Raw genomic sequence first — 26,538 nt, forward strand, 5'->3', positions numbered from 1 at the left:
AGACAGGATAGACAGCATGAAATGAATGTAGATTCACTGTTAGCGTCTTCTCTTTCAYATATATGCACCTTTGAAAACTCTGGGAGAGAGGCAGGTGAAAAAACAAAATTACAAATTATCGGAAGAGTTTTTCCTACTTCACTGTGAATTCTTTGACTTTAAATTATCTAAAGTAATTGATTATATCCCATCAATATGTGACATATCTGAAATGGTGATTGATTTTATGTATATTTTAGAGGAGTTGGAAAAGTTAGGAATAGAAGTTTTTCTACTGGACATTTACATTTTATCATTCTCCCTATTAAAAAAAAGATGGAACCCGAAACAGTGAGGTGGCTGAGAAATGAGGAGTGGAGAGAGCTAGTGGCCTGGGACATTTCTGCAGAAGGCAGCCTGGGACGRTGTACTCTGGCAGAGCCCTGTTAAGTCAGGCACTTGTGTCGGCTCTGGCTCATGACCGTCGGTGATAGTGAGCAGCATCATGGTTACAGGGATAAAGGAGAAACTCCTTTGCAAAATACCATTAAGCCTGARGAACTCATCGGCACGAGATATCGCTAATGCCAGGGGTTTAGCAGGATTGCAGGAGGGTTGTCACAGTAAATGTATCTGGGGTTATCCTGGTTTGGAAAAAAGATAGCAATACGGGAAGGGATGTAACCTGTCCTCAGGGCGTCAGACAGCCTCTGATTAAATAAGTCAGAGATGACCTCAGAAAGTTTTTCCTAAGAGGCCTCAGCAGAGTTTTCCAGCTTTCCTTCTGAAACGCCCTGTACGGGCCGCGGGAGGAGGCGGGAGAGCTGCCCCGCGGCTGTAGCCTGCTGGAAGGGGAAAGGCTCGGCTCGTGGTGGCTGCTGCGCCTGGACCTTGCCCGCGGTGAGCCCACCCCTCCCCTGCGCTCTGCTAGTCCTGAAGGTCCCATCATGGCCCTGCCTGTTCCTCCCAGCCTTTACTTTCTCCTGATGTCGTGTGCCCTGCTTCTGTGAAACCTTCTTCCTTGCCCATTCACAGGAGGAACAGGAGAAGGAAGGTGACTTATGTTCCGCAGGATTTTTTAATACGAAATATATCTCTGTTGGTTCATCTCTCCCTTAAAGCATTAATGAATGTTTTCAGAAGTAGCAGCCCTATTTGTCAGGCCTCCCCGCTCCGTTCTGAAGGGAGAGCACTGTCATTCAGGAAAGCAAGAAAAATAAAACAGTAAAGGGATGAGAGGAGGAAGCATTGATATCTGGTGTTGAGGCTGAGTTAAAATATTCCATCAGAAAACAGGGGCTTAGCTTTTGTTGGTATTTGTTCAAGCTCATGCATCTGATAATTGATTGTGCAACCTTGTATAGCTACAGACTCAAACTCTCCCAAAGGTCGGGAGAAATAGGGTCCAGGCTTTATATTTTTACCTCCAAGAACTATATTAGAGGTGTATGCATTGTTCTATAGTAGCTATATAGTGACATAACTGTTAGCAATTAATTTGAATAAAGAATATATACACTATGTGTTTATATATGTGTTACAAAAACTAACAGAAGTTAGTCTATATAATTTGTGCATTTGAGGAACAGTGTTTTAAACATAGTGTTTAGTCATGCATCTTTACAGAGCAAACTGACACATTGTTAAGGTCACATTTGTTTTTATTGCATCCCTTAGTCTGTCATGAAATAATCCTTTATTCTGTTGAYACTCTGTCTCCAGATCTGTGAGTATCTTCTCTCAAACATATGTGCATAATATGGTGTGTATGTGTACCCGAGGAAAAGGAAGCAGATGACTTGCATTCAGTGTAATTGTTTTGTGTTAAAGCTGCTGCAGATGCCCCACTGAAAAGAAAGCCGTGAATCCAGTCCTTCATGAACAAAGTTGCTATTGGGACTGTGTTAGTGTGTTGACTATTTGTATAGAGCCTTGGTTGGACAAAGATGTTATCTCCTCCTTGCTTCATACCCTTTCTCCCTCTCCATTTCCCTCGTCCTAATCCTAGTGTGCTGATCATCAACTTCATGAAAGTGGGACTTCAGCTGAGGTTCCCATCAGTGAGGATACTGGTTGGTGGAGGGAATCCAGGTGGTTTTATCACTGAGTCATGCTTGAGTACTACTTAGCAATATGTATATTTGAGCTGGCATCTACTGAGTGTGGATGCAGAGCATGCAAAGGCAAATAGAAGCAAGCGTTGATGGAGCATTTGCTATTGCAAAGGAGGAGCAAGGGGAATGGTCCTGTCAGGGTATCTGTGGGTTGGGTGGTGCTGCCCGCCAGAAATGGAAGATTTAATCTAAATGTGACAGCTTTGATACACTGTTTTCACACATCCTTTGGTCCATTTTTCAGAACTGATTGTTGGTTTCTCTTGGACTGTGATTTCAAGTGTTGAGATGCATTCCCTATGTCCTGCTCTGTACTGTCAGACTCTCCAGATGGRAGCCTGCTATGTCATTACAGCCTTTTATTGTTTAAGATGTGCAATAAATACTAAGTGATTTACTGAGCAGGAATTCGTCAAACATATTTCTCTCTGCAGTCTCCCTCCAAAGTATCCCTATTTTTTTTTTGCAGTGAGAGGTTTTTTAACTTACTATTCACAGCAGATTTTAAATCCTTTTTTTTCTCATTCTGCTTTCAGATTCTATAGGTGGCTCATTTCCAGCATCCTCTCATCGATGCCACCACAAGCAGAAGCACTGTCTTCCTATYCCACAGTGTGGAGCTCTGTCCATCAGCCCTCTGCTTTTCCATCCCCACACAAAGGGATCCCAGATCATCATGGACACGACACAGAAGGCAGTAAAGCGCCAGGCTAGCTTCTGCAATGCCATTACCTTCAGCAACAGACCCATTGTTATTTATGAACAAGTCAGGCTTAAGGTGAGTAAGTGATACTTTCCCTTATTGACAYGGTAGCTGCTGTGAATGAATGTTGGGGTGTACCAGGCTTTGGAGCTTGCAACTAGATTTTCTCCCTTCCTTGAAAAGCACAGTAGTTGGATCTTAGCCTTAAAGATCCGCAATCTTTGGTGCTTCTGCTTTCATCAGCATAGTTTTTGGAGCCATCAGCATAGTTTTTGGAGCCATCAGTACAAAACTGTGTAGAAACTGGGAAGAGGGGGTGAACTGTACCTCAGAAGAGCTTACCTAGATATTAGAGAAGGAACGGCAGATTAAGGTGATGTTCGTTGGAAAAGAGCAACAAAAAGAGCCGTACTGGTCAGCCTGAGAGGCAGCAGCCTTGGTTATGAGCCAATGGGACCTCTAGACTTTGCCTACATTGTACAAAGAAGTTTTAGTGGTCTGGGTTGGTAGAGGGAAGATGAGGAGTTAGTTAAGATGTTCAAATCCATAACAAGGACTTTTCTTCCTGTAAACAAGACAGCAATAAGGGCTAGTCTCATGGAGCTGGAAGTCAGCCTCTTTGCAGCAAATGGATGTCAGAGAAGTAGGTGAAAATGACCTKAAGGTGAAGACAGCCGCTCATGTACTTGACATGGAAGATAAAAGGCTGAAAGGATGAAAGGAGCAGTCAGTGGGGTCACAGCTGCCTTGTAAGAGAAGAATCTTTTCAGCAGTTGCTGACTGCTTTGCTGAATCAATCTCCTGATTGCATTCAGGTCAAAGGAAAGAACATTGCAGGCATCGTGTTTTTTCTCACAGACCTTGACTGATTTCACCTCCTTTGTGTCTGTATTACAACCAAGAGGATGGAGGTGGTACTCCTTTGTGTTGTCTTTTGAGTTAGTTTCCATGGGAAGTTCAACTCCTCAGAAGGCAGGATGTACACTCAGAGGTGTGTGCTGGGAGGTACTTCCAGATGAAGAAATTCGTCWGTCTCCTTAGGAATTGGATCACCCTTTAGGCTCTTGGAACATTAAAGGAACTTGGAACCCTTTGCATTTCATCCAGAGATATTTTCTAATCTTTGTGCCCCAGTGTTTGCATGACAGTATTTTGCCACTCTAARCTAACTCCATTTCTTTCATTGGCACAACACGGGTTTACTTCTTTAGCTGTCTTTCATTTCTGGCATGCATGAAAGATCTGCCTGTAAATTCTTCATTTATGCATAAGTTTTCCAGGAGGTTTATCTACATGTAGCAGTGGAGTATGAATGATCCTGCTGTTGCCCATCATTCAAGACCTCAGAGCTCTAGGAGCTATGGCAGCGTATCAGCCTTCTCTGCTTCTTCCCATATAGCCAGCAACTAGAGCAAGAAAGGAAGAAGRTGAAGCCACCAATGGCTTTAGCTTCCCGAAAAACAAATTAAGTCTGGGAGAGGTAGCAGGGAATAACGAGGCATCAATGGGGGACACAGGTGAGATGGAAAGGAGAACATGCAGTGCAGAGGGACCACAGGAAAATGAAGGTGAGGAAAATGCTCCAGAGTATAAGGGAAGAGTACAGACAGAAAAGGGAGGGAAAAATAAATTAAAAAAAAAAGTGAACTGAAGCAAAAGATGAGGAATTAACCCGGTGAGGTTTGCTTTATTTGCTACAGACTCCCTCACTCAGCATGTCTCACCTGTGATGATACTGRTGGCTTGTCTCAGCCTCTTTAGATCAACTCCCTCCTCTCTGCCCCGTGGTTGCTGGCTGTACGAGACTAAACACTGTTCCAGCACAGCACCCCTAAAGTGTCTTCTTTTGGAAATGCACTGAGATTTCAGTGATTTCAGGATCAGACCCATAAATGAAAATCCCTCCTACAGGCTAAATTACATTGCCTGTAGAGTTCTTACTGCCTCTATTTAGGCTAGGAACCTAGCAGGACTCACGTAGTCTAATGAAATTTTGTCCACATTGGCCAGCAGTTTGGAAAAACAAGTGTGGAAAAATGATTTGAGAGGCGATGAAAACACTATTTTGTTTTTGAAAATACCATCAAAGGTTTGCATGGGTTTAGTGTTGTAGACAAAGGTTCTGGATTATTTCTTCCTCATGCTGAAACAATGCAACTATCTCAGGAAAATTCACACTTGTTTATCACTGTATATTTTAGGATTTTAGCTTGCATAACGTATGTGAGGAATCTGCATGCAGATCTTTCGTCTGTGCACAAGGGATTTACAAGCAGAGCTTCTGCTGAATCTAAATGGGAGGTCTCATGTGAATAATCAACAAACTTCAGCAGAACCTGTACTCTAGGGATGGATGGAAATGCCTTAGCTTTCTTTCAGAGTCCCTCCTACAAATGCCTTATCGTTTGTGCCTGTATAAAATGACATATTAAATCTTTTGTGTTTCTCACCATTTAAAACTAAACTAAACATCTCACCRTGGTGTATTCCTCACCATGATGTTTTTCTCACACAAACTAAGACTAAACATGAACCCAATCATCCTGGTTCCATAAAGTCTAAATACCCTTTGAAAAKCAGAGGAAAGAAGTAACGAGATTTCATTCTGTTCATCATTTGCTGTATTTTGGGTATATTCTGAGATTTCTTCACTGCTTTGGGAATCCCATTGTGCAGCCAGAGCTGCTCTTTCTTTGCCTCAGAGATACTGGTAACAGCATGGTTTCTTCTGTGTGATTTGGGGCACTGCTAGGGATGAGATGAGAGTTCGTCAAAGGTAACACAAGGCTGTAAAGAGCAGGAGCCTGAATCTGTRTAATCAGCCATGGTTTACCGGTTTGGATGTGAAGTGCATCTATTCCTCCCTTTCTGGTACCCGGTAGACCTCCCAAGCTTTTCTGCTAGCAGTGGTTGCTGAATAGAGAATTTGGCCCATCACTAACCATTGCCTTTTTTAGCAAAGCTGTGTTTCCATTGTCCAGCTGTGTCTAATTCTTGGCAGGCATTACACTCCATTTTAATTTGGATATTAGTTTGCCTGTGGTCAGACTGTGTTGAGAACTGTTTGTTTATAGGTGCTGATTAATACATGAAGCATGTGCAGCCTAGATTACCATTTGAATATTTACTTCATGCAGCCTGTGATTGCTGTGAAGTATTGGCAAGAGACTATGAAAGAGTACATTGTAGGAATAACAATGAGGCATATTAATCTCAGTCCCAAGAGCTTTTAGGATTTGCACTATTATTGCTACAGTAAATAATCCAGGCTTCTTCTTGGAGTGAGTGTGTATATCCCATTTTGGCACATGCATGCCCCATGCACCTCCCTTCCGCTGGGGGGAAGGTGCATGATCCCATCCTATCCTGGCTAGAGATGTGAAACAGCAAATCTACTTTGGTCCTCTTTAGTGTCACCCCAGTGTCCATTCCACAAGCTGGAGCTTCTGAGGATTCCTGGGACTGACATCAGTTCTGAAGTGTTTTGTGCTGATTGATGTAAATAGCTTCACTAGGTTGAGTAGGAATAAAGAGCAACACTTGTTTAACTGCAGAACTGTCTGTTGATAGTTTTTCTTTTTCTTTTTTCTTTTTTCTTTTTTCTTTTTTCTTTTTCTTTTTTCTTTTTTCTTTTTCTTTTTTTTTCTTTTTCTTTTTTTCTTTTTTCTTTTTTTCTTTTTTCTTTTTTTCTTTTTTTCTTTTTTTCTTTTTTTCTTTTTTTCTTTTTTTCTTTTTTCTTTTTTTCTTTTTTTCTTTTTCTTTTTTTCTTTTTCTTTTTTTCTTTTTCTTTTTTTCTTTTTCTTTTTTTCTTTTTCTTTTTTTCTTTTTCTTTTTTTCTTTTTCTTTTTCTTTTTTTCTTTTTCTTTTCCTCTTCTCTTCTTTTGCCCTGAGTTATTTTCTCTGATACTTTAATTATAAAGCAGACATCTCTAGGCTTTGAACAATGTCTTTGTTGTGAGACTGTTATGCCCACAAGGGCATATGTTCCGGATTTGCCTTGGAGAGGAACACGTGAAAGAATAATGCAATATTTATAAATGTTATTAGAAGAGAATTCAGAAATCCAAAGAAGCATATCTCAAAGAATCCCTTGTATAAAATCCTGTGCTTCCAGCTTCCAGGCTGGGACATGAAGAGCTGCAACCTAGGCTTTTGTGCACAACATCCATTCCTGCAATTCCTCCCAGATCACATTTGGAAAATAACTCATTCCACTTTAGTTGGGTCCTCTTCTAAGATAGCTGCATCTTTGGGCTTTTCCACAGCTAGAGATGTTTCCAAGTCCAAGAAGCTGTTATCTAGCACTTGCAGAGGTGCCTGAAGATGTCATTTACCTGAAAAAATATCATATGGGCAATTCTGTCCTAGCTGGGAGGACAGACTCCTGTGCAACCCTTCTTACTGCAGCCTGAAACTGACAGTTGCAGTGGGTGTCAGAGCTGCCAACCCTGTGCCCAAGTCATGGCCGAAGGTCTGCCATTTGCCTCGGGGCTGGACTCCTGACAAATTCCACCTTTCCACTCTTGGTACTGACCAAACTTTGTTGTATGCTCTGTCCCTTTTTTAAGTGTTGTCCTCCCTCTCAAGGCTTCAGAGGCACATGTGAGCCATCCTGGACTGCYGTCCTACTCTGCAGGATGGTCTGTCATGTTGTATTTCATAGCTGGACAGCAGGGAGGCCTCTCCRCTAGAGGTTATGCTTCTGCAAGTTTTACTGCTTGCTCTTTTAGGTCTTCACTGTAATGACAAACRGTCAACACGACCAAAAATTTAGGCCATAAGGCTTTTTCTCCATGGGTCTTGTCCGTTGATTTTGGAGTATGTTATTCATTTTCTAGTTCAAGGAGACTTCTAGGTTGAAGTTATTTGAGGTTGTCACCAAATTTGCTGGAAAAAAATCACTGCAGTGATGAGAGATGAATTTAGCTTTCCAAAAAGTCATCTTTTGGCAACCTTGTTGCAATAGTGTGGTCTCCAGTTGGTCCTCCAACTGTTGGACATTTCAGTCGTATGTTTGCTGCAGAACAATGAATGAACAAAGACACCTATTATGTGTCAACTGATGCAAAGTAGCTATCCTGGACCCAGATCTTTGCTGGATCCATACTGACATACCACATACTGACAGATGGAGTATGGATGTGTACAACATGTCCTGAAAAAACACTTATAGCCAAAGTGAACAGGTTTTCCCCAGACACGCACAACATATCCTGGAAAACAAGTCACAGTTGAAGTGAGTAGGTTTTTCCCAGACATAAGACAACATCTGTCATTGTCTTCTAATTGTGCGTTTAATATACTTAAATACCTTAAGTTATGTTTTTTGCACACAAGTTATCTATGGCAAAGTTGTGATTTCATCCAATCTGACAAGCTAAACAAGAGCAAGATTGTCTTTTACTTGGCTGGGAAACCTAGAAAACCCTATGGTGGTGACTGCAGCTGTGGAGTCAGTGCTTCTCCCTCAGGTCATGAGAAACCCTGCTGTCCGAGCACCACGGTAGGRAGGGCTATGCTGCTGTAGGTGCTGTCTTAGCTGAGATATAAGATCTTGTGGCTGTTTCTTGGCACATKTTGCAAGGGGATGGTTCTTAGGCCAAAAGGAATTACCCTAGAAACAGAAGTRAATCATAATGCAGCTGTAATTACATTTTATCTCTCCCCATAGATTTAATTTGAYTTTTTAAAATATTAGCATTTTCTCTTTAGTGTGCAGCATTGCTACTTGCATTTAAAATAACTGCAACAGTGTTTTGGTGGTGGGTAGAATGTTTCTTGAATCTAGTGGACTCATCCTAAGGTTCTCCCAGCACTCAGAGCTGTGCAGTGGCCCTCAGTGCTTGATAGCATGGAGCCTGCAGTGTGTAAATACACACTTGAGTGCCAAGTGCTGTTATTGCTGCTGTTATCTTTGCAGATCACTAAAAAGCAATGTTGCTGGAGTGGGGCTCTCCGACTTGGGTTTACTTCCAAGGATCCATCCAGGATTAACCCTGATACCCTGCCGAAGTACGCGTGTCCCGACTTGGTTTCCCAAAGCGGTTTCTGGGCCAAGGCTCTGCCAGAAGAGTTTGCGAATGAAGGAAACATCATAGCGTTCTGGGTAGACAAGAAGGGACGGGTTTTCTATCGGGTGAACGACTCCGCTGCGATGCTGTTCTTCAGCGGGGTGAGGACAGCAGAACCCCTCTGGGCTTTGATCGATGTCTACGGACTCACCCGTGGCGTGCAGCTCTTAGGTAAGTGCGTTTCGGGAGGTACAGCCAGGTAACGTGGGGTTCGTACCCGGATCCTAGGCAGGAGGAATGGTGCTGTCCTGTCCCCTGTGATGGCCCAGCCTGATGTTGTCCGTCCAGCTTGCTGCACTGAGTCTGAGGTGGGACAGAGGAAGGGAGGAAGATGTTATTCCTTCTCAGAGCATCTCACAATCTGAGCCAAGAATAACTGGTGTTTAGAGTTTAGCATGTGAATACCACACAAGTGGGACAGTGGGAAACAACAACTATGATATATCACTAGACACCATCTGTAGATAAATAGAGTTCTGCTGAGAGATCATGTGCTAACTAAACTATATTGGAACATATTCTGGAGYGTGGAATATACTTTGTAAAACTTGCTTTTTATCTTACTTGCTGTTTCCCGCAAGCCAAGGTGGGGAAGTGCATTTTACACTTTATGAATAATTCCTTCCTAGATATGGCACTACTATGATTTTCAGGCTGGGTTAGTGGGCAGATTTGTAATATGTATCTATTCCAAATAACCTATGAGAAGCTATTGCCGGTTTTGTTAGGATGTTGCTTTCACARGGCAGGACTTGTGCAGAGGAGTTTGATTCATCCTCTGAAGCCTGAAGACTGGAAATGCGGTTGGAGCTGAGTGCTGAGTGCTTGTGTCTTCTGCCATACTTACTTGAAACTGAAGCAGTTTGGTACTCCTGAGGAGTCAATCTGGTTCCARATGTGCACTGTCAAGGTTCAGGGTATCTGAACATATAGATCTTACACCAACCAGAAGGAGTTACTGAGGATCCAGCTCAGTGGACAGCTAGCTTAGTGGGGAACCTGAGATGTCAGCATGCAAACCTAGAGTTGGCTTTGCAGTGTTGCTGGGGCACTTTTACAGGTAACAGTAGTTTCATTGGTCTTGTTTTCACCATGGGAAAAGTTAGGCAATACCTGTTAACTGAAGTTCCTACTGGAGATGAGAGGATCCTGCTAGATTGAGGGAAATTCTGGCTTTTCCTGTATTTTAGCCTGCTAATTCTGTTAAAACAACAAACCTTCTCGTCTTCATGTTACATACTGAAAGCTTTAATGAAACCTCTTTCAGACAATTCTGCCTCCATCCTGCACTGTTTGCTGTATTAAAAAATATGGTGGCAGGACTGCCCATAGTAACCTTCAGAGCAGGGAAGAAGGATGTTGGTTCGGGAGGTAGAGGGAGGAATGGCTCTGACCTCACTGCAAAAACTACTGACTCAAAATTGCACAACGGAGAGGAAGGAATTAAAGGATTTCTCGGCAGCTATTTGCCTTTTTTTAGTAGTAGAAAGATTTATCTTTTGTTGTGAATCAGCTTGAGTCAGAGCCACTAGGCAACTGTTCCTTGGCCAAGAAGGTGATATTTGAATTGGGATCTAGAGTTTGGTAATGTGTCATGTTCAAGATTCAGTTAGGAAGAGCTTACAAATGACTCAAAGTCCCCCAGGCTGTTGTGAGATTTGGCACCTCATGACTCCTACGCCTGATTAATGAAGGCCCATAACTCTGGATTATGTGCTTCCTTTCAAAAYGCTCAAGAAATGATTTCCTGTCCCTTGTCTGCTCCTGCATTGTCCCAGCATCTTCCACATCCCTTTTCACAAGGAAGATGTGACTGTTACCAGCCACTGATTTGCCTCTAATTTAACTGGTTCCAGATTCTAATTGTGGCTCTGGTTGGTATAAACTCTCTGAATGAAGCAGGGCAGCTTCTGAGTTTACACAGTTGGCGTGGAGCTCAGATACATATTTATAGCACGTTCCAACAGCCTTCAGCAGACTTTAATCCTAGCAGCTATGCTGAAACGTCTTCGACTTGAGTCTCCTGTATCTCCATTCATTCTTACACAGCACTGAARATCTGAGCATTAAAAGAATCAACTATGTTGCCTCTGAATCATATAGCCATGCCCCCTGCAAAGCTCTGCATGCCATTTTTTAGTATAGCAGGCCACACATATAGTACAGGACAGCTTGCCAAAAACTCCAGGGACTTGACAAATGAATTTCATAGCTTAGCTACAAACATATGGTCAAATTCAGCCTGGTATGGCATGCAGGGCATGTGATGGAGGGGATGCTGGCATGGTGTGTGGAATGGAAGAGCCTAGCATTTTACATACCATTTCAGCTTTTCTTTCTTTCCTCTTGAAGAGACTTATTGTTCTTGAGCTTCGTTATTTTGCTAATGGTTAATACACTGTCTTTCTTTTTTTTTTTTGATTTGGTGTGTGCTTCACCCAAGGGTCTGAGCTTTACAATTTCTAGTGGTTGTTCTTCTATCTATCTTGGGAATATTCCCCTCTGACTCACAAGAATGGAACTTCCCTTCCAAACTCACATTTCCCAAAGCAAAGACATACAGCAGTAAGTCTTTGTCACTGCAAGTTCCCATCTCTGCAGTGAACCTCACAGGGTATATTTATGTCACTGGAAGTCACAACTTCCAAAACTTGCAGATTCTCTTATCTGTATCACAGTAGCCTTCCCAACCAAAATTAGGGTCTCTGTAAAGTGAGGCAATTACCAAGTGCAATGAGACTGTCTCTTCCCAAAATCTGGAAGAGGTCAAATGACTTGCCAGAGGCTTACAGTAGCATCACCCCTTCTAGGGATACCATGAGCCCTGCCTGTGCGGCCCAGCTCCGGGGTGGCCACCACTCTCCTGCGCTCTGTGCCCATCAGCACTGCAGGTGTTGGAGTTAGACAGTGCAGCACGCTGGTATCACTGCGTTGTACCTACAGATGAAAGCGAAGAAGCTGTGTATAGTTATGCACCTTAACTTTTCATTTCCTTGTGCTTACAGCTTTACCCATAGCATCAACCCTACTGATAATTACTCTTGTGTAATTAGTGCCTAGGCATAYGTGTGGCTGTTGCAGGAGTTCCTGGGTGTGAATGCTCTTGCTGTGTGGTCAGAAGCAGAGAATTTTAAGCAGCTTCTTTGCCTGCTTCATTTTCCACTGAGACAGGTGAAAAAAATGCTTGCATAGTCCACTGGCTGTTGGCCAAAGTGAGGTCAGGAACTGAGTTTTGACCACCTTTCAGCTGTCACTGGTGGGTGAACAAAAAACCCTTGGTTTAAATCTGCCTTGCAAGTGGCTGAAGTGAACAGGTTCACACTAAAATGGACYGCAGTGCTCCCGTGGTCAGTAACGGTAATACTCCTTGCTCTCTTTGCCTCCACCCACACAGGGGACTGAATGAATGTTTGGGGATTTAGGGCATGAGTTTCAGCATAGATGCAGGCTTAAGTGACCTGTAAACATACCCTTATACAGTGACTCTCCTGCTGACACGCTCAACGTGTAGGCAGAATGGTTTACAGCTCCGCTTCCCTTTTTGGGCAGCTAGTTTTGCACAAGTGCACTTTTACATTCCCGGATGACATGGGGTAATTTAAAGTARTATTTACTACAAATGTGGCTTAGCCTTATGTTATCACTTCAACATACACACATGCTCATTCACACTTCAGAAAGAGTCCGAGAAAAATAAGCAGTCTGCTCTCTCCCTGCTATAATAAAGCATTAAAAAAAAAAAAAGGAAAGGAAAGGACCAGCTGTTTAACTCCTGGGGCCTTTAGATCTTTGCAGTAGGGATGGCAGCGCAAGGGAACCAAATGATGGTGTCTCACATGAACTGGCTTGTGCCAAGCATTTGGCTAGTTAGACTGGCGTATGGTACCTTGTCGAAAATTGCCCGATTTTATTGGTAGTAAATATTGTATCACAGAGTTACAGAATAGTTGAGGTTGGAAGGGGCGATCATCTAGTCCAAGCATCTAGTATGTTTTCTTGCAAACTACAAAAGATGCAATCTAAAAATATGGAAAAATGAGACTGCAAAGAAATTCTGATTTCTGCACACATCCTCCCTACTCTATTTTGAATGAGATAACATGTAGGGAACAACCTGTTGGTTTTCCTCTTAGTCCCATTCATTACTAGTATGGTCAAAATCCAAACACTTTTACTATTAATTACTCTATTCACGCTCTTCTGCCATACATCTGTGTTTTTATTCAGAAGATATTACACAGTACTCTTGGTACTTTTACTAGTAAAAAATCAGAAAACCAATTATAAKTATATTTACATTGGCCCACTGAAGGGCACCTGTTGAAAGCAAAGTTTCACCAATTTCTTGGAATATAAAATATGTGAAAAACTAGTAAGACCTTGGAAAGCAGAAAAATGTTGAATGTACATACATTAAATTTTGCAGAAGCAGAAGCTGTATGAATATATACATCAAGCATAAGTGTGTATACAGATTTGACTAGACTTAACTGGAAGTGCTATATATTACATTAGATATTTGAGGAATCTTCTTTCTCCAGATCTACTTTCTAGCTTTTTGTCACCTTATGTTTGCAATGTATCAGGTTGAAATACGAACTGATCGTGGAGGGAGATTTACCCTTCCTGAGATTTAAGCTAGTGTAAATTTGACAAGGAAATTGCATGTTTTATAGGGAAGGAAGGAAGGAAATGTTTTTCTTTCTTTACCCRTGTCAGTTCTTGGGTAAACTGAATCTCTGGCTCCAGGGTACCTTTAGAAGCAACATTAAATAAGCCCRAAATGAGGTGAATTTATGGGCAAAATTCAGATGTGAATGGTGTAAGACTGAAAAATGTAACTTATCATCTTTACCACATGCTTACTACTTATTTTAATTTTCATGTGCAAAAGCTTCATTTTCCGTTGCCCACAGGAATTCATTTCTGTTGCTGCTCTCATCTTCCAAGAGTGCTTCGCGCTAAGCAAAATTGGCTAATCAAATCTGACTGCAGTGTACTTTTAAAGTATACTGCGTGAAAGTGGAAACTATAAACTATTTGCCCTCCCCGTGCAAGTTTGTGACAATCCGATGGAAAAGAATAATATATGTTTAAACAGAGTCCTCCTCAATGAAGGGAAGATAYATGCCACCTGCAAACGGTTGCTTGTCATTGGTTTTCCGCGTGTCCTAAGGGGAGAGAGAATTTAAATTGCTCATAAAGTTTTATTGTCTGTAGCTGTTGTCTCTATAGCAGCCGCAGGAAGCTCTCTAACATAACTAAAAATTTGAAAGCAGTTTAATAAATAACTCGTCTGTTGCCGTTTTAATCAATCCCTGCTTTGCACATAGGAGGGACGTATTTTTCCAAGAGTGATAGGTTCCCAAGAGTTAGCTTGCAGCCCCAAGGCAGCTCTGTGATTCCCCATCAGTGTCAGGAGAACCCCCAAGCAAACCCAGGCTGGCCAGAGATTATTCTGGCTCTTATTGTCCAGACRGAGAAAAATGAAGACTTTAACAACAGGATAATCAGCAAAAAAATAAATTCTGTGCTTTATGAAGTTCCTTTAGTTCTGACAAGCTAGAATATTGTTCCTAACACAGACAAGAAAAACTGTAAAATAGTATTTTCCATATTACCCTTAAAAGCACAAGGAAACATGACAATTGTGAGAATTGTAGGTGCTGCATAAATATATTGGTACATGAATGTTGTAATCTAGGCACAGACAATGCAAAGAGAGGCCTTGTATTAAAAAAAAGTATCACATTAAATATTCATTCTGATTATTGATTTAGTGGTTGCTTTGAAAAARTAAGTCTTACTGGCTTGCACTAAGAAGTTTACCTTGGTTTTGCTAAGTGTTACTATTTTTTACGAAAAGCCAGGAACTTTTAGTCTGGAAACAGTGATTCTAGTTCAAAGGTATTATACTTTGACCTAATTTTACTTCTTTTAAAGGCAAAAGCTACTGGAATAATTGGATATATACTGAATTAATTAAAGAGCTATCGTTAGTTACAGAAGTTTCTGGTATAGACAGGGCCTTAGAGAATAAGAACAGACATYGCTAATGGAGCAGTATGGTCTTCTGAGGAAAGATTTCAAAGAACTACTTGTGTTAGAAGAGTATTTGGTCTTTTGATTAGAACTATTGGATTGTTGTKACTATTAGGATAAGATACCTATGTTATTCTTTTAAAAAAATATTCTCCTAACTGATGYCTATGTAGCATAGAGCTATATTTTTCTTAGTTTGTCTGATGGGGTTCCTGTTATAACTCTGTAAGTAATAGAAGTCTTCAGAAAAAAAGTGGAGAGAATATTTTAGAGCAGAGAGTTARACTTTGCAGCTTTCTTTAGACTTTCCTCAAAAATACTCAGCAGAATCATTTAAACTCTACGAAACCTTATGTCGTAATGTTGAAAGCTAACCCCTCTCCCTGCATAAACACAGCTTGACAAAGAGTGGATTTACCCCAGTGTAAGACAGTTGAACTGAAGGTGAGTTTGGGATGCAAAAATATGATCTGGTAAAAGAATGAGTGTTTATTGCTCTAATCTTGCAATTCCAGCTGTTCCAGCTGAGGAAGGCCTGTTCTCCTAAGCCTATATGACAGATGACAGCTAAACATTGCTCATATGTTAAAACTAAACACAGGCTCTGTACTGTATGTCTCTGCTGGTGTGAGATAGCACTTTGTCATTTCAACATCTAATTGGTATCACAGCTGCTGAATATGCAGTTTACCATACAGAGGACAGGATTTTGTTATCCCTGTAGGCCTCTGGGTCATTAAAAATGTTAGACACCTTTAACAAAATTACTTTGGCTTTACCCTCCCTATCAACAATAGAGCTAAAATTGAGATTGCTTCRAACTCCGAAGTCTCCATTTGTTTTTCTTAGCTTTATAAGCAGAACTGCTCAGTCTAGAAATCTTTTCTTATAGCCCGGCTCTATTTTCAGTTATACCAGCCTAAACTCACAATTACCTGTGGAGTTGCTCTGGTTTTGCACTGTGAGCAGGATCTTGCCTCTGGTTTTTACTCCTTCCTTAGTTCTCTGGTGAAACCCCAAGCACCATAAGCTGCTGCAGGCTCTGCTCGGCCTGTCCCAGAGAGAACAGACTGAGGAACCTGTGCTAATCCAAGCTAGGATTTCGTAGGCAGCAACAGCCCCTCTGTTCATCAGCTGTATGTGACTCTCTTCTGATGTGTAAGGTATGTGGTTCATACGACACGGTCTCTGGACAAGCAACACTGTGCAGCTTCAGGATTGTCTAGATAGAAAATACATTGAGTCAAGCAATATCTTAAAAGTAGTTTTCAGTGGTGCTTCAAGGGCAGTCAAATGCAAAGGCATCACCAGCACCCTGGACATTGGTTGGGGTAGCTGGGAGTGTGCTGGGAGAAGGGATCTCTGCTTGCCCCATGCRTGTGGTTCTCCCCAGGAATCAACTTTGCGGGCTGCTGAAGGCAGTACCCAGGGATAGGTGGGCCGTGGTCTCACATGACCCTGCTCTCCTCAACTTGCTGCAGCCTTTTACCTCGTCCTGGCTTTAGCCTGACGATGTTGTCTTGAGGCCCAGTACTGCTCCAGGGAAGTTTTGCTGTTAATTTTACCAAGGTGCAGGCTGTATACCCCAAGAATCCCARAGTTGTTTTCCACAATATGCTGTAAGATGTTTTCATCCTTCCAGTTACATTTCAAGTCCATTGGCTGCTTTTAGTTGTGTCAGTCCTTCCAAACTTAGGTTCTTGTGGTGTATATGGATGCATAGTTGACCTGGCATGTCACAAAAGGACTACCATGGTGCCTCACTGAAGGTCTGCTGAATCCAATCCCCTCTCTCTGACGATGGCCRGCACCTCTAGGTCTTGCTTCAAAGAAGTTTCTGTAAGTGCAAGCATTATTTTCTTGTGCCTTYCATGTTTGGTCATGTTTAGCTGCAACTTCTTTCTCCAGGATACTTCTATCTGCCTCATATCGACTGCTGTAACTAGGGATAAAAGATAGATAGATGAGATTGATGACCACAGACTCAAATCTTGTATCATTAAGATGAAAATTTCCTGTGATACACCTGGCTACCACTGTTACCCTTCACAGAAAATTAATCCTCTTCTGAGGAGAAAAAGAAAATTCTTAATTGCTCTATCTTCCTTTAAGAGGATAAAGACCATTCCAGGGAAAAAGCCTTTAGAATCCAATAATCCTATTCCTATGTCAGTACCGTGCCAATAAGGACTGCATCACTTTTATGGAAAGAATGAATGCCTTTAAAATCTTTAATGCAGAACATCCCCCTTTCTCTGCAGCCCTGGAGTGGGGAGGGCTGTAGCCCACAGAGCTGTAGAGATGACTGCTTAAACCAAGGAGACTGTTGACAATTTGATCAAAGTATTTCGAAAGGCAATTACGTTTCTTCATCCTCCTTCTGCAATGCTGTTTTCCTGGTTGTTTTTGTTTGCACTCTTCAGYGTCTGCAAGCAGCATCACCCTCCCRAGCCTTTCAGCAGACCACTTTGGTAGGGTCTCTAGATCTTGACTCTAATGCTGCTCAGGCAGGTGGAAGGAAATTGGCCTCACATTGAAGGTCAGTGCAAGAAACAACTGAACAGAAAACTGAACTGATGGAGAATTTCCCTGCAGAGCTACGGGGACTGGCGATTTCAACTCAACCTAATTAGCTCACTCAAGTATATAAATAATTTGGTCATAGACCATACTTACTATTATGACTATTCATTTTATAATTTCCAGTGTGTCAGTTCTAGATGTGAGACCTGAAAGACCAGTGCTCTATAAAAAAACAAATAGAGCCAACAATCTAAGTAAATACTAATGGCAAGAGAGAAAGCAGTCTATTTTGGTAGGTGAATGGATGAGAGCTGATGTAGGAGAAATTCAAACTGGAAGTAAGATATTGGTTTTCGAATGTGTGTAGTTCCCAACTGGATTGATTACCCAGGGTTGGAGCCATATTTTCAATTACTTGGAAAAGGCTGTTTAGGCTCCAGAAGCTGMATTCAACAAGACGGTTAAATACTTACCAACTTCATATGCACATGTGATTGTATCCTGTGTGCCAGAAACTAGGTATATGCTTGAGTAGGTCTGTTAATTCACATTCCTGAAGAGAGGTATGTGCTTAAGAATCCCAAGGGATTCCTCCAAAATCCCTTAAGTGGATTTGGAGGAGAGTGAAGTCAGGTAGCTCAGGGTAGCGTGGGTCACTGGATATCTGGTGTGTTCCTTGCTGAGAAGCCAGCTCTTTTATCAGGTCAAGTACATACCACTGGCACTGTCTCTAGCAAAGAGATTATGAATATGCAGGAGAGAAACACTCCATGGGGAACCACCAAAGTCAGATATGTTTCTTACATCCCAAATTAGATCAGTGGCTTTTCATTCTGCTCTTGATAACACCTATCCCTCTTTGAGCAAAGGCACTTTCTATGATATARTGAATTTCTTAAAGAAGTCTTATGCTAATACTACTGCCATATCTATCAAAGGGATGTTTTGGTTGATGGTGAGCAGGTTCTATGAGGAGAAAATAAATATTCTTCTGTTTGTCAGTAGTTTGYAATGGGGGTTTCATACCCCTCAATCTGTATCTGTGGAATTTGCTGCAGATAGCTCCCATCTGTTGAGTTGCCCTTTAGAGTCTAATCTTCCAGTTAGTAGCATTTCTATCCTGCTTAGTAGGAAAAAAAAAGACTCTTTAAAATATGAACTGAGTGTAGTATTTCCCAGCAGAGGATTTATATTTGACAGACAGTCTGGAAAATTAATGAAAATTAATTACAAATGTTTTTTAAAAAGGACTAGTTATGCCTCCTGGGATCACTTTTATGGCTAAGCGTATAGAACTCAAATGGCCTGACTTTGGTTCAGCTAGATTCAAAGTGGATTCGACTGATATTTGATCTGCTTTAAAAGTTTTGCTGGCAATGACGGAAGTGAGAAAAAAAAAAGCCTTAGCCCCTCTCTGTGGCAGGTACATGGGTAAATGACCGCTGGGAAGGTGGTGCTGCTTTGCTGGTGGAAGAGCTTCTGGTGGACTTTGCTGCATCTCTGTTGTTTGTGGCTGGCACAGGTCACCTTCCTGCAGCGTAAGCAGTGACTGAAGGTGTCCAACCATGGGACAAACCCGGAGAGCAAGTCCTTCCTGTCCTTAGCTGAAGGGTGAAAACCAACTAGCTAGTGATAGCAGCTTCTCAGACTGCTCCAGGTAGATGTAAAGATAACTTCAGTATCACTACTGGAAACTTTCATTACTGATTACTCTAGCACAGGCGTCTTCTAGTGCATATTTGTGGTCACCACTTGTTTCCTGCGTCTCCCCAGGCCTAGGATGCTGACAGCTGTTGTCGCCTCCTCAAGGTGTTCCTTTTGGGTGGCTATTTGACCAAGCTATTATTTTAGGGAATATTTAGTTCTTTTTAATCTTTCCTTACTGTCAGTCTGCCCAGTCCAATAATCATGTTTTTTTTTCCTTTACCAGAGCCTCCATATCCTGCTGTCATTCCAAAAACACTTCTGTGATATTAARTCTTTTCCAGTTATATGATGAGAATTAATTCATTTTGACACAGCCATGAAAATCTGATTCAATTCCCTTTTTTGGTATCTCAGTCACAGTCCTTGATCACAAATCAGCATGAATCAGAATTTCCCAGGTTATTATTTTCTCAGCAAGGCTGATTGCAACCCTCTCTCCGTATTTAATATCCTTTTTTGACTCTGGTGGAGCCAAATAGTCGAGGCTGCTGCAATTTTGTTTTGAGATCTGTCCACTCTTCTGTCTTTTCAGTGTCACAAGTGAAAAAGGGGGTGACACAAAAGAATATCTCGGGCCAGTTTTAGTGTTGCACTTTCCCATTATCAAGTAGCTGAGTCCACACTCTATAGCATGAAGATGACTACAAAAACTATCAGGATATATTTCTCTGGAGACYAAAAAATCTTGCCACAGGTGGGGAAGGAGCACGGTGCCTTTGTCAGCTCCTGCCAGGATGTGAGAATTTAGTAAAGGTGAGTTTTCAAACTGCCTGCACTGTGCTGAGATCATCTGCCAAAATGTGCTGTTTTGAAACACTTTCAAATAAGTTTTGAACCCTTTGGGGTCCAACTCTTTAAATGAGTAGCTTAGCTGGAGTAACTAAAAGCGGACCAGAATGAGAGATATGTGGGAAATACTCTGCTTGGTGCCCTTACAAATCGTTTATTCTCTCCAATARATGTTTGTCTGTCAAATGTTATGTCTGGAGGCCAGGGCTATTTGGCTGCCCGCTGAAAGGGTCGGGAAGGAACCTGGTGTGATTTTAGTCTGTTGCTTCTGCGTTGAGCTGCTCTGTGGCTAGTCACCGTTTGGAGGTTAATTTTAGTGGTTGGAGAGGGCAGGGAGAGGACAAGATATGAAGTTACGATTCAGCTCCTGATTCGAGCCCAAATTTCTTGTTTTCCTGAGATGAGTCATATTAGTGCCTTTTTTTTTGTGGGATAAGGATGTTGCTTTCCTTCCTCACAGGGGACTGTGGGCATCATCTCCTCTGGGTTATTGGATCCATCATGGGCTAAAGTGGGCAAGCCACACTACCAAACCAACTAAAGTGCCTTACATTTGTTTGATGTATGCGCCTTCAGAGTGTGGATATTTATAGCAGYGACTTGAGTTATCTTTTCATGACTTGATTTGATAGCATGTTAGGTACGTCAAAGGCTCTGCTGTGATGCCCCTATCCGGCTAGACCCAGAAATTATTAAAACATAGGTAAGCGAACTCAATTTCCCTTAAAATTTCCAAAGCAATTCTTGGCATTATTGATGAGGATAATTGGGATAAGAGGCTGGTACGCTGAGTGGAATGGGTGGCCTTTGCAAGGCTCATCTATTATTAATCATCCATGTGTTTTCCCTTAAGTAACGAAGCGCGATTACTTTTTTTAGACCCAGTTACATCTTCRTGGTATGAGCAGAGACAAGCTGTAGCTCGCATTACTGTGAATTGCCCATTTGGGAAATGAGAACGCTGTAGGTTGGAGATACTGGGTGGGAGCTTGCTCTGTGGCACARAGAGACAGTCAGATGCTGAATAAGCAAAACATTAATTCTTCCTTCTCGTTTTTCCTTTCTGTGTAAGAGACTTGTTTGTTTTTGCTGAATTTTTGTCTGCATAAAGGCTGCAGCATGGAGCCAGTGTGTGGTCACGCTTTACCTTTGATGTGTTGAAAAGCAGCTTATGGTAGGGGCAAAAATGCTCCTCTGAGTGTAATATCTGCTGAATTTGCTTGTAGTGTGGACAGGTTCTGGGAGGAGTGGAGTGCGGAGGTATCAACGACACATTAAAATGCTGGAAAGCAAACTTCACAGGTGAAACAAATATGATACTCTGATTTAATATATTACAATAGTTCAGATGATTTATAATGAGGAATGAATCAGTATATTCTTCCTAAAAAACAAAGCGATAACATAGCATAATAAATGTAACCTAATTAAACTAAAAGACGCATCGATCACTTGTAGTTCTAAAGCATTGTAAAAATGATTATGGTTCACTGTTGAACTCAGTAAGCTTGTGAAACCATTTTACGATTTTTTTCAAAAAGTTAGTCTCTCTTAATCAAATTCATTGCAATTAAATGGAGTGAGAAAGATCCAGAAGATAGTGGGATGATGTTGCCTTTTGAGGATGTCTACAACTGCCATTTTCAGAGCGTGAAAAGTGATGCTTGGTGTTAGCAGAGAAGCTCTTGCAAATCAGAGTTGCAGCAATTGGAAATGTGTTTTGCAATACACCCTTATTCCCCCAAACCTACCATGATGTTGAATTCCATCCACTTAAAACAGAGCCTATGTTTAACAATAATTTAAATCATTATCCTGCCTGTCAGCTTGGAGTTAAGGGGCTACACAACTGCGATTCTCTGTTTAGAAACTGCCTGGAATAATAACTTTCAGATGTCTCAAATATGCACCACTTATCTATAACATCTAAATACAAATGTCTCCCCGCTGAGCGAGCCCGACACTGTTTACCTATCGTGTCCAAGCCGTTCCAGCGGGTTTGCTTGGCGCGTAGCGGAAGGCCTTATGTCCGCGACTCCTACGGCGCTGTCAGTGTCATGTTTCTCAGCTCYTCCTCACCTTTAGATAACTGTGAAGAAAAAAGCGATCCAAGCCTGGAGGTGACAAGCGAAGGGTGGCTGTAGGCGCGCGGYCCCCCTGCCGACCCCCGCGCAGGGTAAGAGCGCACCGTGAGCCAGCAACGCGCTGATGATGCTCTCGCCGCTGGATCCCGGCCAGCCCGCTCTGAGACGAGCCAAACGCTGAAGCCCACGTGCCCCGAGCGTGCCGGGACCGGGCAGAGTGGAGGCGCTGTCGCCGGCCGTGGGGCCCCGGGCACTTCTCTGCGAGCGCAGAGCTCGGTCGGACCTGTCAAGTCTCATTCAACATGATGCTCCACGGTTGGCTTGCGCCGTATGTTCCCCCCCAGCTAYGGCTCGTCGGGCGCATGCTGGGCGGCAACGTGGCTTTGCCGCTGCACTGGACACATGCCCTCAAGTGACAGCGGCTCTTCCCAAGCCTCCTTCCACAAGCCCCAGTGTGTCCTCCAACCCTCCTGTCCATGTGAACCATCTCCTCCCCAGCTTTTGCCTCTCCCGGTAGGGCCCACAGGGATTGTGCCGAGCCCAAGGACTTTGCAGTTACAGGAGGTGCCATGAGCTACCTGGAGCCTTCACTGTCCGTGGTGCTTCAAAGCCAGGTCTAGGGACTTCTGTTTCAGATCTATGAATGATCAGARCAGGGAGAGCTAGAAAACTCCTCCAGCGCTCTCCTCGCTTTTCCTGAGCAGGCACATGCTGGGGGGCTCCTGTGACTTTTGAGGGCTCTCCCCAAAATATCAAGTTTCATTCTGCCACTTGGCAGGAGAGGAGCTGCTTCTCCAAAGCTGGAATCCAGCAGCCAAGGCCTCTGCCTTGATCCTCCACAGCCTCGTGGGGAACACCCTGCAGCCTCTCAATTCCCTAATGCATCCCAGAGAGATTGYGTGGTGCTTTGGCTTTGCCTCCTCTGGGTGTTGAACATCCTTAGCTGGTTTGCWCTGCCCTGATTCAGCTGACAAGGGTGAAACAAGAAGTATTTAATGCATCTTTGCATCATCTTTGGTCCCTAGGTGAAATCTGAGTCATGGTGAAATCTGAGTCATGGCTCACATGCAGTGAGCCAAAGGATATCAGGTCCATGCAAATGTTATTGGCAATTATTCCTGGCGTGACTCAGCCACGTAAAGGCAGATATCCCTTTGCTCTTGGTTCACTTGTGCATTACCTATTGTCTGGGCCCCTGCAGTGCTGCTAATACCTTCGTATTCTGCAATAGCAGGTTGTCTGAAATGTATGTGTTCTGGGCATTTAAAATGGCTATTACTGTATTATTTTTTATAGAAAGCATAAGAGTTTGATGGTTAGCAGGAGCCAGACTTGGTACCAAATTGTTTTTCCTGGCCATGGCTGAGGAAGCAAGTTTTCTCCAGTTTTGAGAGCAAGTYCTGTTTCCCAGTTACCTTGCATATCTTCTGTGCAGCCATCAAAGGCTGCCACAAAGGAGCATCGCTGATCTGCTGCCTCCTGCTATGAGGTTTAGCCCAGGACAATATTTTTCAGTACATCTAAAATTAGTTAAGTGTGAACAGCATTGGCTGAGCTCAGAACAAGGTTTCTCCTTCCCCTTTTTCTTTCTTTCTTTCTTTCTTTCTTTCTTTTTTTTTTTTTAAGATAGTCTTCTGTGTAGGGACATGGCTCGGGGAAAGGTCCCTAATGGTTTGCTGTCAGCTTACTCAGGAAACTAGATCAGTAAGGCTTACCATCTGAGGCTTTCTTCATGTTGCCTCCATGTATGTGAATATACAGTCCAGTTTATCTGCTTGAAATGCCCAAATTGTGTTTCCTTTCTTCATAAAATATTCATCTGCTCAGATGTAATAAGACTRGTTTTTCTGGCGGCAGCATTTCTGGGTTGAAGCACACGCAGACGTGTCACTTGGACGCCCACTCGCTTGTTTGAGCTGGCTTTCCCACCGCCGCTGCTGCCTTCCGTGCTGCAGTCCAGCAGGGTTGTATTCCAGCAGAAAGCCTGCTTGGGGAGCCATGTGGCTCTGCTATGCTGAACAAATAATGTACTCTGGGACTGTCTTCTCTCACCCCCCATTTTTTCATGGCCACTGGGCTCTGTCTTTATGGGCCTGTCCTCACTCTGCCCAAGGGATGGGAACAGAGAGCAGCAGGCATGGACYCAAAGGCCTTCCACCAGTCCTGGCTGTATGTAGTAGTCTCTCTTAAACCATTTACTTTTACCAGCATCCTGTCACCATCTCTTTACTGACTCTTCCACCATCGCCCATGACAGATGACTTGGAGCAAGTACGCATTAGCACAGTAGGAAAATTTCCTACATCAAAACCTGTTTTGGTATGCCGTTTGTCCCCTTGCTGTGTATCTCTGCTGAAGCTTGAAAAGGTAGCTTAAAAGCTACACATACCACTTACACAGAATGTCGTATTTCATAGAATCATAGAATCAGTAAGGTTGGAAAGGACCTCTGGAGATCATCTAGTCCAACCTCCCTGCTCAGCAGGGTCACCTACAGCATGTTAGACAGGGTTGCAGCCAGGTGGGCCTTGAAGATCTCCAGAGAAGGAGACTCCACAACCTCTCTGGGCAGGCTGCTCCAGTGCTCCGTCACTCTCACAGGGAAGAAATTCCCCCTCACGTTCAGGTGGAACTTCCTGTGTTTCAATTTCTGCCCATTGCCTCTTGTCCTGTCACATGGGACAAATGAAAAGAGTTTGTCCCCGTTCCCTTGACACCCTCCCTTCAGGTACTTGTACACATTGGTAAGATCCCGCCTCAGTCTTTTCTTCCCCAGGCTGAAGAGGCCCAGCTCTCRCAGCCGTTCCTCCTAGGGCAGATGCTCCAGCCCTCTGATCATCTTTGTAGCCCTACACTGAACTCTCTCCAGTAGCTCCATGTCTCTCTTGTCCTGGGGAGCCCAGAACTGGACACAGTACTCGAGATGAAGCCTCCCCAGGGCTGAGTAGAGGGGCAGGATCACCTCCCTCCACCTGCTGGCAACACTCTTCCCAATGCACCCTTGGCCTTCTTGGCCACAAGGGCACATTGCTGGCTCATGGTCAACCTGTCATCCACCAGCACTCCCAGGTCTTTCTCTGCAGAGCTGTTCTCCAGAAGGTCAGCCCCCAGCTTGTCCTGGTGCCTAGGGTTATTTCTCCCTAGGTGCAGGACTCTACACTTGCCCTTGTTGAACCTCATGAGGTTCCTCTCTGCCCAACTCTCCAGCCTGTCCAGGTCTCTCTGTATTTACCAGGTATTTTCTGATAATGGTTGGCAGCTTGGGTGTGAAAGCAGGAAAATAATCTGCAGGTACCTGAGGTGCCTTCATGCTGTTTGGTTTTTTTAAATTTGTTTTGGGTGTTTGCTGCCTGGGTGGAGAGGAGGCTGTGATACAGGATGCTGGCATCTTGAATATCTTCAGCAAGAGATGGCCAGCAACATGTTGCTGCCTGAGCTGTGACCACGAGGTGGCATGACAGATGGAGTTAGTTTGTACAAGAAGCACTGCTGGCCAAAAAGCTACCATGGAGAGTAAGCAGCCAGTGTGAACCTTTGTGATCAGGCACATCCAGTCCCCATCAGGAGCGGTGGCTAATTTCATTTATTGGTGATGGGAGTTGTTTGCTATAACAAACTGAAGGTACAAAGTTGAACTGAATCGCAGCTCCTCCAAAACCCCCAGCGCTCACAGATCTGGTGTTTTGATTACCTGAGCCCATTTTAAATGCTAGCTCAAGCGTCAAGTGCTCGCATTTCCATTTAGCTATTCAAAGCAAACAATTTTAATAGCTACCCAGCTATTCATCAGGATTAGGCACTGATGGACTGGTTTGGATAACATGCAAGCTAAGTGCAACTCTGTCCTTCCTGAGCTTAACTTGGAACGTCCAGAGGCGTCAAAAAACATTTCATCCATTAACCTCAGCCCTGAGCTCTTCGTGATATTGGCCATGCCCAGTACTGGGAGAGAAACTGGGGGAGGATTGGCTCTCATGTTATTTCTGGCCCTGATGGAAGTGGGGAGAAGCAGAAATATCAGCAGAAAGCCTGTACTTTTGGAGCTCCTGCCTCTGACTTGACATCGATGGAGATAAGCATCTGCATACCTGGGCGCTTACCCAGATGACACCCCCATGGCAGCAGTGATCTTGCCCGTTGCTTATGGTGTCCTGCTGTATCTGGGCATTGCAAGACAGAACACACAGTCACCTCGCGAAAGCACCTTTGGGATTTGAATGGAGCTGAGGAAGTTGATTCTGTATTTATTGTGTAGATAACTAATATCCTGCACTGCCAAGTATTGGGGGAAAACRTCTTTAAATATTTCTTGGAATGGTTCATGCTGAACTGAAATCCTCTGGCYAGCTCTGAGCCAAGGCTTGTATTGGGCCTGAAGACATGAGTTTGCCAGTGGCTTCAGGACTTGCTGGTGCGCATGGATTTCTGTTCTTACCCACATATCTTCACACAGACATCTAGCAGTTTTGTTTACTTAAACCACCCAGTTTTCAGTGGGACAATGCTAGGAATTTGTTTATATTCTT

The 26,538-nt window shown here is 43.1% G+C and overlaps 1 protein-coding gene across 1 annotated transcript in view; it reads left to right on the forward strand.

The window, feature by feature from the left end:
* NEURL1 (neuralized E3 ubiquitin protein ligase 1) overlaps positions 1 to 26,538 on the forward strand; it is a 161,484-nt gene that overhangs the window by 94,872 nt on the left and 40,074 nt on the right. The window contains exons 2-3 of the mRNA XM_085307797.1: positions 2,630 to 2,871; positions 8,717 to 9,038. Of these exons, the coding sequence (XP_085163923.1) occupies positions 2,630 to 2,871; positions 8,717 to 9,038 (564 nt within the window). The remainder of the gene's footprint in view (positions 1 to 2,629; positions 2,872 to 8,716; positions 9,039 to 26,538) is intronic.

The sequence above is a fragment of the Rhea americana genome, unplaced genomic scaffold, assembly GCF_003343005.1.
Source record: "Rhea americana isolate MKP2758 unplaced genomic scaffold, rheAme1 scaffold_104, whole genome shotgun sequence".
NCBI classification, from domain to species: Eukaryota; Metazoa; Chordata; class Aves; order Rheiformes; family Rheidae; genus Rhea; species Rhea americana.